The 19781-nt window shown below is 38.9% G+C and overlaps 1 protein-coding gene and 1 pseudogene across 3 annotated transcripts in view; both read left to right on the top strand.

Annotated features, from left to right (window-relative positions):
• The window catches only part of LOC105465711 (NHS like 1), a 273877-nt gene that overhangs the window by 35223 nt on the left and 218873 nt on the right, over window positions 1-19781 (top strand). Inside the window, exon 1 of one of the 3 annotated variants that reach the window (XM_011714287.3) lies at window positions 554-2136. The exons of the other annotated variants lie outside the window; for them this stretch is intronic. Coding sequence (XP_011712589.1) covers window positions 2118-2136 — 19 coding nt within the window. The 5' untranslated portion in view covers window positions 554-2117. Of the gene's footprint in view, window positions 1-553; window positions 2137-19781 lie in introns of those variants that run through there. 3 annotated transcript variants of the gene reach the window in all.
• LOC139363318 (mitochondrial carrier homolog 1 pseudogene) lies at window positions 2145-18649 on the top strand (annotated as a pseudogene).

Here is a 19781-nt window from a genome sequence, read left to right as displayed (position 1 = left end):
CGAATACTGCATGATATCACTTATAAGTGGAATTTTAAAAAAGTTGAACTTCTACAGAGAGTACAATGGTGTTACCAGGGGCTGGAGTGGGAGGTGGGAGAAATGGGAGATGTTGGTCAAAGGGTATACAGTTTCAGTTCTGCAGGAGGAATACATTCTGGGGGATCTAACATACAGCCTGGTAACTATACATGATAATGTATGAAATTTGTTAAGAGAATCATCTCAGAATGTATATCAAATCGTGTCGTACACCTTAAATATATACAATTTTTATTTGTCAGTTATACCTCAGTAAAGCTGAGGGCAGGGGAGGAGGTGGAGAGTTAGAGAGACTCCTATAGCCTCATTTATGGACCATAATGGAACTCAATGGCAGCTAGAGACTTCACTTTTAGGAGATGGCTGTAGATAGCAAAAGGTTTCTGCCAAGATAGTTTTACAATTTCCTCATCATTAGTTTTATTATTTTATTCTTCCGTAAACTAAGAACATATGTTCAGGAGTTTTTTTTCTTTTAATATTTTAAAATATTAAATCTTATATTTATATCTTAAAACTTTTTTTGGCAGTTGTTTTCTCATTGAAATTATTTACAGACTCTTTTTTCTTACCTATATTTAGTTCATTTTTCAAATAGTTCAGGGATATTGTAGAAGCACCCAACTTCCCACAAATTGAAGTGTTTCATATAGACAAGGTGAATCAGTTGCTTCCCTCTCTTTGCTGTGTTAACAAGTGTAATAAAAGGTAAATCTATGAGAAATGAAATATAAATGTTTTCATGTTTGATCATTCTATTTAAAAGAAAAAGCATTGGCTTTAGGGCTGACAGCCTTCCAGGAACTGTGGATCTTCTAAAAAGGAGGGGCCAGGTCCTGAATGACATTGAGCAGCTGCACTAATCCTGGATGGATGGACTGACTGCAGACTGGACGTTCTGTTCCACGAAGAAAAAAATGTCTGTTTACCCCAATGCAGGGTTTTTTTTGTTGTTGTTGCAGGCGAAAGCATTCCTAATGATACGTTATCTATGGGGAAAAATTAGCACCACACTTTCATTGATCTTGTTACTGAGACTTAAGAGCATCTAGAATATTATGGGGAAATGGAAGCTGTGATCTAGATAATAAATCCACATATGAATGAGAAGGGAGAAATGAAAGTTGCTAATGTGTAATGAGGTGATAGACACAGGCACAATGAGGATTCGCGTTTGCAGTTGACCCCTAAATAAAATTGACATTCCATCTCCAGCCTTTGATATACTTAGGCTTCCCTTTTTTGGCAGCTTCTTTTGAAGCTGAATGCTTTTTTGGATCACATCAATAGTACATCCTAATTAGCGAGCAAGGAAAACATTATTAAGAAACTTGAGGCAGGTTCTCAACACCACAAATTATCCTACGAGGACAACCACAAAGAAAACTTATGTTTCCTTACACACCGTGTTTTAATTACTCATTTCCATTTTTATCAGCTGCAGTAATCCAATCTCATTTATAGAAGATTTAAACCTGACATATTATTGCTGTAATCTGTCCTCACTATCCTCCACCCCATCAAATACACATGCACATTTCAACTCATAGCTGCTGATCTTCTGCAGTTTGAAGTGGATTTCCATGCTGACTGTATTCATGCATAATTGGGCAATCACACAAATGCATTGCTCTGAGAAGGTTGCATGATTTACAGCCTAAACAACATCTTAGGAAGGTTCCCATACTGAGGCACTGAAAAATCCACACAGATTTTGTTCTGTTGAAAAACCAGATTTTATAAAACTGGAGTTAATGCATTTGTAATTCACATTTTATTGAGCTGTTCTATAACTTTGTAAAAGAAACTCATAAGTTTTCAGAAAAGTTTTATAAGCAAATTATCAGAAGCCTTGGGTGACATTAGAAACACAGTGCCAAAGATACTTCTTTGTAAAGATACCAGAAGAAGCCATTCCTTTCATCAAGGACCAATGCTTAAGCATTTTAGATCCAGAGTTTGTGTCTTTGTCACATGGGTTTCTCCTCAGAGTCACGAGTTGCCTGCTGCATCTCCTGCATCTCCAGGACTCATGGAAGGCAGAAAGAAGAGGAAAGAGGGAGGGCTTTCTCTGAATGAGGTTTTTTGGGGGAGGTAAGCTCTTTCTGGTGACTTCTGCTTTCATCACATTGAAACTATATATGTCAACTTCCAGCTGCCTGGGGGTGTCTTGTGTTTTTATCAGGGCACACAGCTGCCCTAGAAAGTAATTGGTGTTGTATTAATAAGAGAGGGCAGTGGGTACTGGATTGGCACAACAGTATATAACACGGTATGCTGTTATTATTTTGTTGATTTTATTTGAATACAATCCTTGAAATAATTGCTCCCATTAAAGTGGTAGTACTTCATGTGGCTTTGCTTAAATTTTTTTTAGTTTCAAAGTTAGGAAAATAAACTTAGTACTCATTGTATTAGCAAGTAAAGGACAATTGTAATTTTGTTTTCAACTGTTGCTGTTGAATGTGATCCATTTTTCTCTGACTCATCTTAGTGTTGTAAACTAATTAAAAGTCATGACAAGTTAGGTGTCTGTTTCCCGGATTTTTAAAACATCATTCCACAGCCTCTTACGAAGCAGCTACTTTTCTAGGGAGAATGGACAGCAAGAGATCAGTGGATGAGAATGATAATAAATATCCTCTGACCTCAAAGAACTTCTAATCTCCTGGGCCAAGCAGGAGAGTAATTGGTAACTACAATGAAAGGAAGCATGAAATACAAGCTAGATGTGGAGGTTAGAGGAAACATTTCTACAAGTCCTGCGGGAAGAGGGTGACAGTGAGGACATAAAACAGAGGTAGTGTTACTGTTTAATTTCCATGTTTTTTAATTGTATTTTTATGAACCTCACTATATTACAGAAAGATCTTGTCACTTTAGTGAGGAAGGAAAAGGGACTTTATGAGTCAAGGATGTCATTAGAACATGTTAATTCCTCTTAGTCTCCTTCCCTCCTTGTTTTAGAGCTCTGCCAACTCCCAGTGCTTAAAATAGCCACTTACGGTGGGTGAATATGTTATGGATTTTAGTTTCCCCAAATAAAATATTGTAACCTATTCAAATTATCCACCAGTATGGAAATAAATTCTTAAAAATCAAAGCTCATAGAGCAGACACTGTCAATCTCTTTTCACACATCCTCCGACTCATATCATTCATGTGCACACCCCTCAGAGCGTGGGTGATTTCTTTTCACATAATTAGACTCATACTATATGTATTGTTCTGCAACTGGCTTTTCGCCACCTCGTAACAGCTTAAAAAATTTTTTTTCTCCTCAGTATACATGGAATAGTGGTTTTTTGTTTTGTTTTATTTTTCAGTCAAGGCTGGTGCCACCCTTACCTGGGTATTTAAAAAATGAAAAATTATGGAGAAATAGTTGGCCCAGAATATTAATAACATCTCATTGAGAAACAATGTGTACTGAAAAGAAACTGAATTGGTCACATTAAAAAAAAGAGAGAATGATATGGAAATACCTGCTGTTCTTAATATTTCTTTTAAAAAATTAAAATAATTTTAAAAATGTGATTGTACCATAAGTATTTTCTTATCAATGGCCAGTGTCTTTACACATCTATTGGATTGCATGTACAAGAGCATAGCTAGAAGAATTGCTGGGTCAAAGGATATGCATGTTTAAAATTTAATGATGCTCTCAAATCACTCTCCAAAAAGGCTGTACAAAATTGCAGCCCTAATAACAGCGTACACATTTTCCCACATCCTTTTCAACACTTGATAGTATCAGTTAATTTTTTTTTGCAAGCATATTAAGAAAAAATAAAGTCTTGTTTAAATTTCCATTTTCCTGTCCAAAAAAAGTCTGCGTCAGAGTACTTTCAGTTTAATGATAAATGACTAATTTGCTCTTAGATATGCAGTTAGTGCTCGTCTGCTCTGGATTCTCTGCTGCATATTTCATTCATGTTTCAAAAACAGACTCATTTACAAATCAGTCACCTCTTTGGAGTGTCTTTGTAGTCCCATCTGCACAGGGTGTCACACTAATCCTGATTGGCAGGAGTGAATTTTATGAAGAACTTTGAATTGGTATTTGCATAGAGGGAGTTATAGTTTTCCAAACTGTGGTTGCTACTGCATTGCTGGGTTGGTGAAATCAAATTAGGGACAATGAGCAATGTAAACAAAGAAATAGAATATAAAATATCAGAGCGTATCATACAGTAAGGGTAAGACATGTTTCGTGAAACATTTCATATGTGTTTGTGTTTTGAATATGGGTTTCTAGGTACATATATATGCACATATAATATGCATACTGCGTTGTGATGTGAAATACCTCTGAGCTGAGGAATGCTGGTATGGAGAATCTAAGCTTTAAACGTTTATTCAAAACAGTTTATTTCTGCCCTGCCTGAGACAACAGTTTCATACTTGATTGTGGCATTTCAGAAAATAAGTTGCCAATCATAACAATACTTTGTGAAGGGTTAAAGACTAAGGCTTTTTTTTTTTTTTTTTGAGAGGGAGTCTTACTCTGTTGCCAGGCTGGAGTGTGGTGGCGCGATCTCAGCATCTCAGCTCACTGCAACCTCTGCCTCCTGGGTTCAAGTGATTCTCCTGTCTCAGCCACCCACGTAGTTGGGACTACAGGCATGCACCACCATGCCCGGCTAATTTTTGTATTTTTAGTAGACACGGGGTTTCACCGTGTTGGCCAGGATGGTCTTGATCTCTTGACCTCGTGATCCGCCCTCCCCGGCCTCCCAAAGTGCTGGGATTACAGGTGTGAGCCACCGTGCCTGGCCAAGACTAAGGCTTTTTAAGGGGAACTTAAATGCTTAGAGATACATGTCACCTAGTTGGACTTGGAAATATAATAGGTGTGGAAAGTCAAATTGTCTTGAGTGCAGAATGAAGAAATGAAGTGTTACAACCCACTAAACTTAATTTCACTGAGCAATTTAATTTTTCCTTGCTCCAGTGTAGTTACTGAACTTGATTCTGTTGTAACCGTTTAGCTCTGCAGGCAAGAGAATGCAGAGGAAATCCTTGACTTTCAACAGCCTCTCCCTGTGAGTGGGCACAAGTGCAACTGATTATCCAAAAGTAGTTGCTTAAACTAATTTAGACTATTTAGCTAACCTCAATCTCAATGCTGATCTTATGTTGCTTAGAAAATTACCTGTTGGTGATTATAATAAATGGAGGTAATTAAAAATTTAAAAAGTGATGGAACATTCTGCATGTGGGTGTATTTAAGTATCTGGCAGGTGTTCATATTTCTACAGTGTGAAACTTACGGGTAAACAGTGGCCTTTCTGTTAGAAATTCTATTCCCGCTTTTGTGCCTCTCCCCTCTTAGAGGTAGTTATTTTCAGTTGCTTGGAGAATAACAGTGATGATCTAACTAATTTGTTTTGCATTGTATGTTTCCTAAGTGCTTATATACTTTTTTGCTTGTTTTACTTAAACTAATTCTAACTTTTCTTACTTGAATTATTCTTATTCAGTAATTGCATCTTCATAAAAAATGATATGAATGGAAACATGATTTTCTAGATTTTAAAGTAATGTTAGAAAAATTTGGCTTTTAAAGTTCTGTGATATAGCCATATTTAATTTTTTAAAATTTTTATTTGTTTTTTATTTTTTTGTTTTTTTGAGATGGAGTTTCACTCTTGTTGCCCAGGCTGGAGTGTAATGGCGCGATCTTGGCTCACCGCAACCTCTGCCTCCCGGGTTCAAGCGATTTTCCTGCCTCAGCCTCCTGAGTAGCTGGGATTACAGGCATGAGCCACCACACCCGGCTAGTTTTGTATTTTTAGTAGAGATGGGTTTCTCCATGTTGGTCAGGCTGGTCTCAAACTCCTGACTTCAGGTGATCTGCCCGCCTCAGCCTCCCAAAGTGCTGGGATTACAGGCATGAGCCACTGCGCCTGACCAGCCATACCTTAATTTAAATTTTATAAGGTATTACTGATAGATTTTAGCAAAGGTAAACACAAAGTAATCAATATTATTTCATCTAGCAAAGAAGATGAAGTGAAAGTTCTGTAAGGACATCAACCAGAACATAAAATTATTGAATACTAATGTTCTGATACAGTTTCATGGTCTATATTGTTAATAAGAAATAGAAGCAGTGTTGACATTGAGTATAGTTACTGTGTTACTTTAAATTTAGGTAAAATTATTTAACCCCAAAATAGAGTGAAATAATTTTATACATATTCAGTCTAATCATATCTTTGCGATGGTATTTTCTGTTGATCTCGTTTGTGTTTGGTCAGTGGTAGCAAGGTATCTGATACTTATTGTGATTTCCAATGGGCACCTCCTGTCAACGTAACTTTGCTCATGTAAGTGCCTTAAGCTCTTTGCTGGTGGTGAATATGATGACTGACATTTCTGTCATGTAGCTTCTGGAATGTTGTTAGACAGGAGATCCTTCAGATGAGTATATGGGTAGCATATATGCTCTGGATCCATGTTATTAGACAGAGATCCTTCACATGAGTGTGTGGGTAGCATATATGCTCTAGATCCATGTTATTGGACAGGAGATCCTTCACGTGAGTGTATGGATAGTATATATGCTCTGGATCCATGTTATTAGACAGGAGATCCTTCACATGAATATATGGGTAGCATATATGCTCTGGATCCATGTTATTGCCCTCATCCCCTTCCCCATGGAAAACGTTCCTTTCCGTTCCCCTTTCATCTAAAGAAGCTGCTGCTACATCTGGAAAGCAGAGACAAGGTTAGGGTTGGGTGATTTCTGAGCGAGCGTTGAAGTTTCGTTGTTTCTACAACTGTTCTATTTTGTTAACGTGAGTCATAACTTAAAATGATGTAAATGCTAATTAAACCAATTGGCTTGATGAAAGAAGCTTGCATATTGCAAAAAGAAAGTCTTATTAGTGGTTGTTTAGAAATACAAAGGAAAACTGTTGTACCACAGTTTGTGCTCCAAAATTTATTTTGTGAGTTTCTTTGAATAGAATTCTTTGTGTTCCTTAACCTTTTTGCTTTTCCTAAGATTTGCCCTCTCCAAATGTAAATAATAAATGGCAACACTTGTCAACATTTAGGGTAAACTGAAGAAATACCAATAGAGGTCAGTTGTAATACATATGAGTTTTTTCTTTGAAAAATATTATATATTAATTAAGTTGGTTGGCACGTGCAGCTATTAAAGCTTAACAGATGAGTTTTATGACATGTTATCAAAATTCGAGGTAATTTAGAACAACTTTGTTAAGAACTTGCTTTAATTAAGGAAGACCCAAACACAAAGCCTTATGTGCTGGGGAGGAAAGTCGTCTATCTGCCAAGCTTCTTCACCTATGCCAAGTACGATGTGCAAGTGGATGGTAAGATAGGGCTGTTCTGAGGCCTGAGGCCCCGGCTGATGTCCAACGCCCTCTTTACTGTGACCTGGGTAGTATGAAGAAGGTTTTCCCTCCAGATGAGATATAGCAGGTTTCCAACAAGGATGATATGAAGACTTCCCTGAAGAAAATGGTGAAGGAGACCTCCTATGGGATGATGATGCAGTGCATGTCCCGCATGTTGGCCCACCCGCTGTGTGTCATCTCAATGCGCTGGATGGTCCAGTTTGTGGGATGGGAAGCCAAGTACAGTGGTGTGCTAAGCTCCATTGGGAAACTTTTCAAAGAGGAAGGGCTGCTGGGATTTGTTGGATTAATCCCTCACCTCCTGGGTGATGTGGTTTTCTTGTGGGGCTGTAACTTACTGGCCCACTTCATCAGTGCCTACCTGGTGGATGACAGCTTCCACCAGGCCCTGGCCGTCCGGAGCCACACTAAGGGCTTGATGGGGATTGCAGTGAGCATGCTGACCTACCCCTTCCTGCTAGTTGACGACTTCCTGGCTGTGAACAACTGCGGCCTGCAGGCTGGGCTCCCTTGTTACTCCCTGGTGTTCAAATCCTGGATTCACTGCTGGAAATACCTCAGTATGCAGGGCCAGCTCTTCCGAGGCTCCAGCCTGCTTTTCCGCTGGGTGTCATCAGGATCATGCTTCGTCCTGGAGTAACCTGAATCATCTAAAAAACATGGTCTCAACCTGGCCACCGTGAGTGAGGCCTGACCATCTCGGGATACCTGCAAGATGACTCCAACCCAACAACAATCAGATGTGCTCCAGCCCAGCCGGGTTTCAATTTCCATATTTGCCATGTGTCTATCCAGATGTGGAGTCGGGTGGAGGTGAGGCTGCACCCAGTGGATTGGGTCACCTGCCAGACCTGGGAAAGGTGGGGGGAGGTGGGGAGTTGGCAGAATCCCCATACCTCATGGATTTGCTGAGTCTGTCTTGTGCAGAGGGCCGGAGAATGGCTTGTGGGGACCCAGGTTGGACAGGGAAAGGCTAATGGGGTCAGACCCCACCCCATCTACCCCTCCAGTCAGCCCAGCGCCCATCCTGCAGCTCAGCTGGGAGCATCATTCTCCTCCTTTGTAAATAGGGTGTGATCCCCTGGCACACGGCCACCATCATGTCTAGGCCCATGCTGGTAGGCAAATGCTAGGTTCTGCCTGCGTTTTTCTCAACACTATTCTTCTGATAATGAGGGCAGCACCTTCCTCTGAATGGGAAATCATGTGAGTACTTAGAATGTGCCCTCCTCATCTAATGCTCATCTTTTTAATGGCAATGCCTCGCATATAGGATCTGGTTACCTGTGCAGTTGTGAGTACCCAGAGGTTGGGCAGATCAGCGTCTCTAGTCCTACCCAGTTCATGGTAAGATTTGACCCCATCTCCTGCAAATAAATGTATTGGTGGTGGAGAAAAGAAAAAAAGAAATAGAATTCGCTGTTCTTCTTTTTTTTTTTTTTGGATGGCTTTATAGAAGGAAATAAAGATATATATTACATAGAGGTCCAATTTAAGGAAGATCTATAGAGTATCAAGTTTCAGAGTGGCTTCATTGACTTGAAGTTAAGCTATTGAATACAAAGGGTGTATGGAATGAGAGTATTCTCTGCCTTTCCCAGTGAGAGACTGACTAGATGAAGTGTATAGAGTCGACACCCTCCCAGGCTAGTGGACTGTGAGAGGTTCTGGATGAAAGGTTAAAAGATTGCTTGCTCTTGTCTTTCCACTGATTCTGCTGGTTAGCCTGACACTAACGGTGGATGAAGTGTAGTGTATACACTTTCCTGTGATAAACCTGGTGTATCATCTCCCTTGTTCAGCTTCTTGAAGATTATGTGTTGCATAATAATAACTAAGCCTCTATATACAACTCCTTCTTAATTTTACCAATAAACAAGTTCCATTAAAAAGGTATATGAAGGTCTACATTTTTATTATTATTATTATTATACTTTAAGTTCTAGGGTACATGTGCATAACCTGCAGGTTTGTTACATATGTATACTTGTGTCATGTTGCTGTGCTGCACCCATCAACTCGTCAGCACTGCTGTTCAGATATGCTATTTTATAGTTGACTATGTTCATCCCTCACCGCCAATCTACTACTCATCTATTGCCTTGCTTTCAAATATTTTCCCAGAAATTAAAAAAAAAAAAAAAACTTGCCTCTTCTATCATCTTAACCCTCAGGAACACAGTATAAGTTCTGAAGATGGAATATAAATTGCCCTTATGATTTGTTACAGTGAGGGCTCCAAGAAAACTACTGCTTTCAGTATTTACACCATTGGGTAGGCCCTTCCTTCTGTGTGTGGCATAAGTCTTAGACTTTAACTGATAAAATCAGCAGAATCGATACTGTGCAAGTTCCAGGCCTAAGTTTTGAGAAGTTCCAGCAATTATATCTAAGAAGTCCAGTTATTTTAGTGGGCGGTCACATGAATGGAGAGAGGCCCTAGAACTACATGCTGGGAGAGAGGGAGGCTTTTCGGTCAGCTAAATGCAGCCTTATATGATGGCTGGGGAGGTGAGCAGAAGAACTGTTCAGCTGAGCCTTGCCTAGATTGCAGAATATTGAGCAAAAGTATCAATTGTTTTTTTTAAGCCATTAAGTTTTAGAGTGGTTTGTCATGCAGCAGTAGATAAGTGAAAACACTCCTACGTGGATGTGTATTGATAGATGCATTTTAATAACTGCTTAGCAACTGTGTGTGTGTACGGTCTGGAAAGGTAAAATATACATTTTGCTAATCAGCTATAAAAATAGGTTCATCAATATATTATGTGCTATTTACTAATATAGTTACACCAAGAGGGAAGGAAACAATGAAATTGAAGAGATTTGAATGTCACACAATGCTATTATAATTAAATGCAAGCTTCCATACCGTAACTCATTAAAAGTAGCGGTGACTTTGAAAAATTTGGCAACAATTTAAACTGCAGAGTTGAAACAGAAATCTGTGTAAGAAAATTAGACACCAGTGCGGTGGCTCACGCTTGTAATCCCAGCATTTTGGGAGGCCAAGGCAGGTGGATCACTTGATGAGGTCAGGAGTTTGAGACCAGCCTTGCCAATGTGGTGAAACCCCATCTGTAGTGAAAATACTAAAATTAGTTGGGCATGGCGTGTACCTGTAATCCCAGCTACTCGGAAGGTGGAGGCAGGAGAATCACCTGAACCCCGAGGTGGAGGTTGCAGTGAGGTGAGATTATGCCACTCCAGCCTGGGCTACAGAGCGAGTCTCCGTCTCAAAAAAAAAAAAAAAAAAAAAAAAAAGTGAGAAATATTTTTTGATGGGATCAATTTTTAAGTTCTTTTTCCACACAAAATTGTTTTCAATTGACATTTCAAGCAAAATGCCTCTGTAGGTTGACTGATTACAAATGTTTTCACTCAAGCATACCGGCTTCTAAATCTGTCTGTAAGCTGCTTTCTTAAAAAAGTGAATAAGCTTAGGAAATAATTATTCCTCAAAGTACACAAAACTCCCGAGCAAGCTTTTGTTCTGTAGACAGATCTGATTCATCAAGAAACATCAAGATAATTGTCACGATTTAAAATTTTGAAAAGAACCCAGGAGTCTTTGGCTTAAGTATAAAACTTTGTTGCTTTCTTGGCATGATGCCTCTAGTTGAGTATTTTGTGCTGTACGTTGCTCCATTTTTTGTTTTGTTTTGTATTTTCGCCCCCAGGACAGGAAACTACAGAACAAAATATATTCATTTTGGTAACCAATGCTGGTCCTTTGGTGATTCACTGTTTTTGAGAGATTCGTACAGAAAGGAGAAACTGAGAGTTGGATGCTGTATCCTAGTGGATGCAAATGACGACCAAAGTTTTACTGTCCATCACAGATGTTTGTTAAACTGGGAATCACAATTTTGACACATGAAGAACAACATTCACATTAAAGTACTCTCCTCTCATAATTCATTTATTTTGGGCAGTAGTGTGTGCCATTTTAATTAAAATTCTTAATGGGCTCAAACAGTTCTTATTTGAAGACACCAGTGTTTCCTCCCTCTTGGGACTGTGTGATTGTGTAAAAGTAGAGAAATGTTTTCTTACTGGATTGTAAGCTGCAGGAGAGCAGAGTCATGTTTCATTTGCTCATTATTGTAAACCCAGAATGGAGGACAGACCCTAGCATTTGTAAGTACACACTCAAGTTTTTTTTGAATTAATGAATTTAGCTTTTTAATCAGTTTACCCCTCACCCCTTACCCTCAGGAGTTGCTGATTTAGGTAGAACTTAAACAATTCCAGATTGGCAGATTATATTGAGGGACTTGTATTTTCCTATTCTTCCTTGTGGATAGTCACTGACTTATTCTATCATATTTCCATGAAGTATTGATAAGAATTTTTTTTTTTTCCCCTCGAGACAGGGTCTTGCTCTGCCTCCCAGGCTAGAGTGCAGTGGTGCAATCTGTAGCAACCTCTGCCTCCCAGGCTCATATAATCCTCCCACCTCAGCCTCCAAAGTGGCTGGTTGATAAGAATTTTTAATTCAAGTACCTGTATATACTATTTTCAATATATTATTTCTAATCCTTATAACAGGTTCTTTGGAGTTAGGGGTTAAAAATATTGGTTTATTTAACTTTCTTATAATTCCGTATTGAAAACCTATAACAAGGGATTTATGTGGTATGTAACAAGGGATTTGTGTGGTATGTTGAGAATGTTAAGATGTTTCTGGAATTACTGAGTTGGAAGATGCTTGCGTAAGAAAGATGCATTGGAAAAGCTGCTGTATTCCTGTAATTATATGACGAGAGGAAATTTGTAAGTTCTTGAAAACTTGTATTAAGATTCTATGGTAACTGCTTGTATTTAAGTTTTTCTCCCACCTGAAAGACTATAAGGAAATGTTGGCTCTAGGTTTATCTTTTTGCTGATTATCTTATACACTCATTAATTTAAAACACTTTTAACAAATGTATATATTGAGCACTTATTTTCTGCCAGACACCTTTTAAATTCTTCAGGTACTTCAGTGAACAAAAAGACCAAAATTCCTGCTATGGTGATGTTTGTAGGGGCAGATAGAAAAACTACAGGCCAGGCGGGGTGGCTGACACCTGTAATCCCAGCACTTTGGGAGGCTGAGGTGAGTAGATCACAAGGTCAGGAGGTCAAGACCATTGTGGCCAACATGGTGAAACCCTGTCTCTACTAAAAGTACAAAAATTAGCCAGGTGTGACGGTGCGCACCTGTAGTCCCAGCTACTCGAAAGGCTGAGGCAGGAGAATTGCTTGAACCCGGGAGGCGGAGGCTGCAATGAGCCAAGATCATGCTACTGCACTCCATCCTGGGCAACAGAGCAAGATTCTATTTCAAAAAAAAAAGAAAAATAAAAACACTGCAGTAACAAAAAGTCAATATTATAGTAGGCTATAAGGTGATTAGTGCTATAGAACAAATAAAACAGGCTAACGGACATCTAGGAGAGAGAGTGGGTTATAATTTTCAGGAGGCCTGCTAATCCTCATTAAGGCGACTTTTGAGCAAAGATGGGAGAGGAGCCGGAGAACCTTCGTGGTTGAGGGAAGGGCCAGAGTGCTGAGTGCCTGGGGCCCAGCTGCATCAGAGGAATGCATTGACGTTTCAGTGTGGTCCACATTGCTGTCAGATCATGCTGGTGTCCGTGGACCTTATTGAAAATGATTATTGCATGTAACTCTATTATCCTGTCATCAAATCACACAATAACACTAAACAGAGACATCATTAGAACAGAACCACATAGTAAGATGTGACCTGGAAACATTTATTTTGCCCTTTATGGTTTTAAAGGTTTACACACATCATGCTGTGCCTCAGTGACAGATGACTCTTGTTCCAGAATTCCTGGTCAGGCCCCAGAGGCCTTTTAGATGTTTAGGTTTCAAAATTATTGACTCTGTTTTCAAGGATAGAGACCATATAAATCAGCTATAGGATAAAGGAGTTGAAGCATGTAAAATTCTTAAATCTGTGCCTATACATAGTAAATATTCTACCAATATTAATTGACTCTAGAAGAAACATTTTAAGTTAGTAGATACATTTAAAGTAGGTACCCATGTAGAAAACACGTAAACTAAGTTGACTTTTATTAAGAAATAATAATTTATCTTTTGTCTCCTTCATTTTGTTTCTTATCACCCTATTTCCTTATCTCATAGTCCCTGCTCCTTTTAAGTAAAAACCAGATTTTCAGATAATAACAGTATTAATAACAGAGCAATGCCTGTGTCTCTTTTTTGAAAAGGTGGTTTTATTTGTGTGTTTTATGTTTTTAAACTTTTCAATACAGATGACTTTTTCAACTGACTATTTGATACTTCAGAAGAAATTGCTTTTTTTTTTTGTTTGAGACAGAGTCTCGCTTTGTTGCCCAGGCTGGAGTGCAGTGGCACAATCTCAGCTCACTGCAACCTCTGCCTGTCTGCCTCAGCCTCCTGAGTAGTTGGGATTACAGGCACGCACCCTCACACCCAGCTAATTTTTGTATTTTTAGTAGACACGGGGTTTCACCATGTTGGTCAGGCTGGTCTCAAACTCCTGACCTCGTGATCGACCCTCCTCAGTCCCCCAAAGTGCTGGGATTACAGGCATGAGCCACCACGCCTGGCCATAAATTGCTTCTCATTGAATATTATAATTTGAAAATAAGTGTTTTTGAGAATTGTTTTGCAGTCTTGTTCAATGATTTCCTTTTTTAAATGACTAATTATATAAATTTGAGAAATAAGTTTTGTTTATAGTAAAAAGATACAAAATTCTCAAATAGCCAAAATACTTTTCTCAATCCCAAGATAGAGTTTGTTTTGAAGGCGCTTGAGCTGCTTAGCTTTTTTTTTTTTTTTTTTTTTTAACATGGAGTCTTGCTGTTGCCTGGGCTAGAGTGCAGTGGCACAATCTTGGCTCACAGCAGCCTCCGCCTCCTGGGTTCAAGCAATTCTCCTGGCTCAGCCTTCCAAGTAGCTAGGACTACAGGTGCGCACTGCCACGCCCAGCTAATTTTTGTATTTTTAGTAGAGATGGGTTTCATCATGTTGGCCAGGCTGGTCTCGAACTCTTGACCTCAAATGATCTACCTGCATCGGCCTCCCAAAGTGCTGGGATTACAGGCACGAGCCACCGAGCTGCTTAACTTTTAGTGAAAGTGTAAATCCTCCAATTCTGTTAAAATGGTACCTAATTATATCATAATTTTGATGACTGAGATATATTTATTAAAAGCATACTGTTTGTCAGAGGTTCTAAGTGGTAATTCAGGTATGTTTCCATCTTATGCAACACATTCAGTATGGGTTTGAATATTGGCTCTACTAGTTTTAAAGATGTACCCTTCTTCAGGTTGATCATTTAATTGTTAGACTGAGTTTAATGGTGGATACACATCATTATGTATTTGTCCAGACACATAAAATGTCAACACCAAGAGTGAACCCTAATGTGAACTATGGACTCTGGGTGATAATGACGGGTCAATGTAGGTTCATCAGTTGTAAGAAATGCACCACCCCATGGGGAATGTGGATAATAGAGGAGGCTGTGCAGGTGTGGAAGTAGGGAGGTTGGGATCTGTATCTCCCTCTCAATTTTGCTATGAACCTAAAACTGCTCTAAAAAAATAAAGTCTTAGGAAAGGAACTAACAATATTTATACCTACAAAATTGTGAGGAGGAAAGATGATGTTGGCAGAAGGCCTAGCACAGTGTTTAACACATAGTAAGCCCTCATCAAATGGTAGCTGCTGCTAAAAAATATCATCTCATTATCGTATTGGCTTGATCTGTGTTCTTTAAAACATCTTTAAGATGTCTTCTACCTGATGTTTTAAGCTCATGGTAGCGATAGGTAAGCTTAAAACAGCAGCCTTTTGAAAATAACCACTTGTGTTTGATGAGGACGTTTGTGAAGCAGATCCAATATTTAAAGGAATCTTAGAGTGAAATACTTTGGGAATGGTTACCCTTTAATTATGGTGTCTTTCTTTGAACTCTCAAGCTTCCTTTGTATGATTTTCTCCCCCCAGAGACCCACCGCCCTTATCTCCGTGTGCCTACCTCACTGTCTGAGCCTTCTTTTGGCTCTCCCTGCTAATTACCACCTCCCTCTGCTGCTCACCTTCTTCACTGCTGTTCTAGTTTTTACATTGTTGCCAGACCTAATTCTCTAAAACATCCCTCCACTCTTTTATTTTCTTAAAATTTACGTTGGCAAAACAGAAACAAAAACAAAAAAAACCCAAGTCTGAACTCCTTTGCCTAAACTTCATGGTTCACTACAATCTGGAATAATCGTATTTTTTCTTTATTCAGTTTGACTTTCCATGATTTCTAAACCATTTAGTGGAGATACACACCAACCAATATTGTACATTTCACATGTGTTCCTTGAAGCTTTTTTGCCTGTGCCATGCTTTCCTCTTACATGGTTCTTCATCTTCTCTGCCTTAAGTTACCATTTTAGAAGGGTGTATCAAGTTCTGTGTTCTCTTCAAAGGCTTTTCCTGACTCATCCAGGTTTCAGTGTTTTTTTTCCTGTGTGTATAAAATTGTAAATTAATTAGAGAATGTATACAGCATGAAGTGCTCATTTTAGTCTTACATTTGAGGAGAAATATAAGTAAAAAATTTAATTTTTAATTTTTGTGGGTAGAGAAATACAAATTCTTATAGAATTAGGTATTCTATAACAGAGTCTGGCCAAGTATTGACAACTCAAAAATTTAAGTGATTTGATTCTCTAAACTTTCATTTTTAAAAATTGATTTTTTTGTATGAATTTGGGAATATAATATGGGTTATAACAGAAAGTTCAATGAGATGTCAACTGAATTTTAAAAAAGATTTCATTTGTAATAAATGTAAACATGATACCTTAAAGTTTTTCTTTTTATAGTCTGAAATGATATGTTAGAGAACATGGAAATTTGTTACTTCAGAAAACTTTTTATGTGGGAGAAGCATTAGAATATTTATAGAAATCAAAGTATAGGAGACAGTGAGGAGGTTGGGACTGAGTGAGGGAATATCTTTTCAGACAGGAGTAGAAAGGGGGTTCATATCTTCACAGGCCAAAAGAATTCAGTGAAGAGTAAGGAACACTTGATCATTTAAGGGAGGAAGAAAGGTTGGGTGCAGTATTCCTGGGAAGGTAGTGATGGGTTTGGATAGAGCATACTGAAAGCAGGGGAGTTCCCCTGACTGCCATGATTTTCTTTTTTTTCTTTCTTTTTTTTTCTGAGATGGAGTCTCACTCTGTTGCCCAGGCTGAGTGCAGTGGCATGATCTCGGCTCACTGCAACCTCCGCCTTCCGGGTTCAAGCGATTCTCTTGCATCAACCTCCTGAATATCGTTTCTTTATTCAGTTTGACTTTTCATGATTTCTAAACCATTTAGTGGAGACACACACCAACCAATACTATACATTTCACACGCGTTCCTTGAAGCTTTTTTGCCTGTGCCATTCTTTCCTTTTAGATGGTTCTTCATCTTCTCTGCCTTAGGTCAACATTTTATAAGGGTGTATTTATGTTCTGCGTTCTCTTCAAAGTCTTTTCCTGACTCATCCAGTTTTCGGTGTTTTCCTCTGTGTATAAAATTGTAAATTAATTAGAGGATATATACAGCACTAAGTGCTCATTTTAGTAATTCCACTGAGCTGGGATCCCATTGAACTGGGATTACAGGCACGCGCCACCATGCCCAGCTAATTTTTGTATTTTTAATAGAGATGGGGTTTCACCATGTTGGTCAGGCTGGGTCTTGAACTGCTGACCTTGTGATCCGCCTGCCTCAACTAAGAGGGGCAAGAATCTTCAACAGCTGAGATTGCCTTTGGGGTGGGAGGACTTTTTTGTTTTCCATTAGCTTTTAAATTCTGCTTTTGACCAAGTCTCCAATATCTTGGAAACATTATTTTTCAGTTAGAAAACCATTGCCCATTGATGTCAGCAAAACTGACTGTGTGTGTTTAGAAATTTCAATCTGGTAATGGATCAGCCCATATGCTTCAATGGATTCAAGATTAAAGGTGGCCTCAGTTTTATCAGCCAGTAGGTACAGTTGACCCTTGAACAACTGGGAGTGGGGATTTAGGGGAACCAACCTTGTGCATTCGAAAATCTATGTATAACTTTGACTTTCTGAAAACTTAGCTACTAGTGACCTTCTGTTGACCAGAAGCCTTACCAATGACATAGTCAATTGACACAGATTTGCATGTTACATATATACTGTATTCTTACAGTAAGGAAAGCTAGGTAAAGGAAAACGTTATTAGGAAAATCATAAAGAAGAGAAAATATATTTACTATTCATTAGTGGAAGTAGATCATCATAAAGCTTTTCATATTTATCATATTCTGAGGAGGAGGAGGGATTAGTCTTGCTGTCTCAGGGGTGGCCCACGAGGCCAAAGAAAATCTGCATATAAGTGGACCCATGTACTTCAAACTTGTGTTGTTCAGGGGTCATTTGTATTTTTTAAATGTCTACTACATGCTAGGGATTTTGATAGGTGCTATGAAAATGCTGAGGAATACTAAGAAATTACAGAATAAGTTTGTTTGCCCTAGCCTAAAAGTCAGAATAGTTAGGTTCCTTTCACTTTCTAGCTATACCACTTTGTAGTGTAAGGGAAGTTTTGCTTTGGGATTTCCATAACTGTATACTAGAGAGTGCAGACTCGATGGGCACCAAGATGCTGTAAGATGGAGAAAAACTAATCCATACTTGTTATAGACAATTCGACCTATAGATTATTCAGAAGGGGAATGTTCTACAGAAATATGCAACACTTAACAATTTGCATGTAATACAAGAAGTTCAAAGATGGGGTTGTTTGCAGCTCTGCATGAGATTATAATCTGTGCAATACAATGATGAGAATTTTGAAATACTGATGGAACTTTATCAGGTATTTATGATGAAATACAGCATTGTGGAGAAAAAGCTGCATTTTGTTAAAAAAAAAAAAAACCAAAAACTAAAATTTGAAAAATGGTTTTTAAGAATGAGGTTCTACATCAACTTTTTTTTTTTTTTTTTTTTGAGACGGAGTCTCGCTCTGTCGCCTGGCTGGAGGCCTGATCTTGGCTCACTGTAACCTCCGCCTCCCAGGTTCAAGTGATTCTTCAGCTTCAGCCTCCCAGGTAGCTGGGACTACAGGCGTGCGCCACCACGCCCAGCTAATATTTTTGTGTTTTTTTTTTTTTTTTACTAGTGGCGAGATCACGCCACTGCATTCCTCTCTGTTGCCCAGGCTGGAATGCAGTGGCGTGATCTCGGCTCACTGCCAGCTCCGCCTCCCGGGTTTACACCATTCTCCTGCCTCAGCCTCCCAAGTAGCTGAGGCTACAGGCACCCGCCACCACACCCAGCTATTTTGTGTGTGTGTGTGTGTGTGTGTTTTTAATAGAGACGAGGTTTCACCATGTTAGCCAGGATGATCTCAATCTTCTGACCTCATGATCCGCCTGCCTCGGCCCCCCAAAGTGCTGGGATTACAGGCATGAGCCGATGTGCCTGGCCAATTTTTGTATTTTTTTTAATAGCAACAGGGTTTCATTATGTTGGCAAGGATGGTCCCGATCTTGTGACCTTGTGATCTGCCCACCTCGGCCTCCCAAAGTGCTGGGATTACAGTCGTGAGCCACTGCGCCTAGCCATACATCAACTTTTTTAAAAAAAAAAAACAATGAGTAAAAGTTGTTACAGGGGAATTATTTATTTTGTTTCAAATGAAATATACTTTATACCAAATTCTCAAGTTTTTAGATAATGTGTTTTATCTTTAAGACATTTTCAGGGAATATCCATAATTGCTCCCAGGAGTAGGTAGAGAAAAGAAGTAATTTGACAGTGCTTCCAGATGGCTCTTAAAAAAATAATAAATTCCTTCAAGTTCTTGATTCCTAACACTATGGATTTTATTATATCTCCAAACAAATCAAGTAATTCTGATGTAAGTATGAAGCTGCTGTAACCCAGATTTACCTTTATTAAAACAGATGGTACAAAAAAAGAAGAAAAGTATTTTAGCATCCCCTTTGGGCACAAAGCTCAAACTTATTTATCCCCATCCAAAGGCAGTTTCTTTCTGTTTTGGCCTGACTTCTGGGAGCCCAGAACTCTTAAAAGATGTTTTCTTGAAAATAGTGAGCTCTTTTCTTGTCTGTCCTAGTATTCTTGGCTGAGTTTCCCATATTCTGGCTGCTCCTACTCATTAATATGCAGCTTGATCCATAGTGGCTGGGAAGACAGCAGAGGGCTGGAAGTTAGTGCAATGAAAGCTCCTATGCGGGCTCTCTGAGGAAAGATGCAAATGTACCCAGGAATAGTGTACCCAAGTTTC

Source organism: Macaca nemestrina, chromosome 5 (genome assembly GCF_043159975.1).
Source record: "Macaca nemestrina isolate mMacNem1 chromosome 5, mMacNem.hap1, whole genome shotgun sequence".
In the NCBI taxonomy this organism is placed as follows: domain Eukaryota; kingdom Metazoa; phylum Chordata; class Mammalia; order Primates; family Cercopithecidae; genus Macaca; species Macaca nemestrina.
Note: the sequence above shows the minus strand (reverse complement) of the source record. Positions and strands in the feature narration are given on the sequence as shown.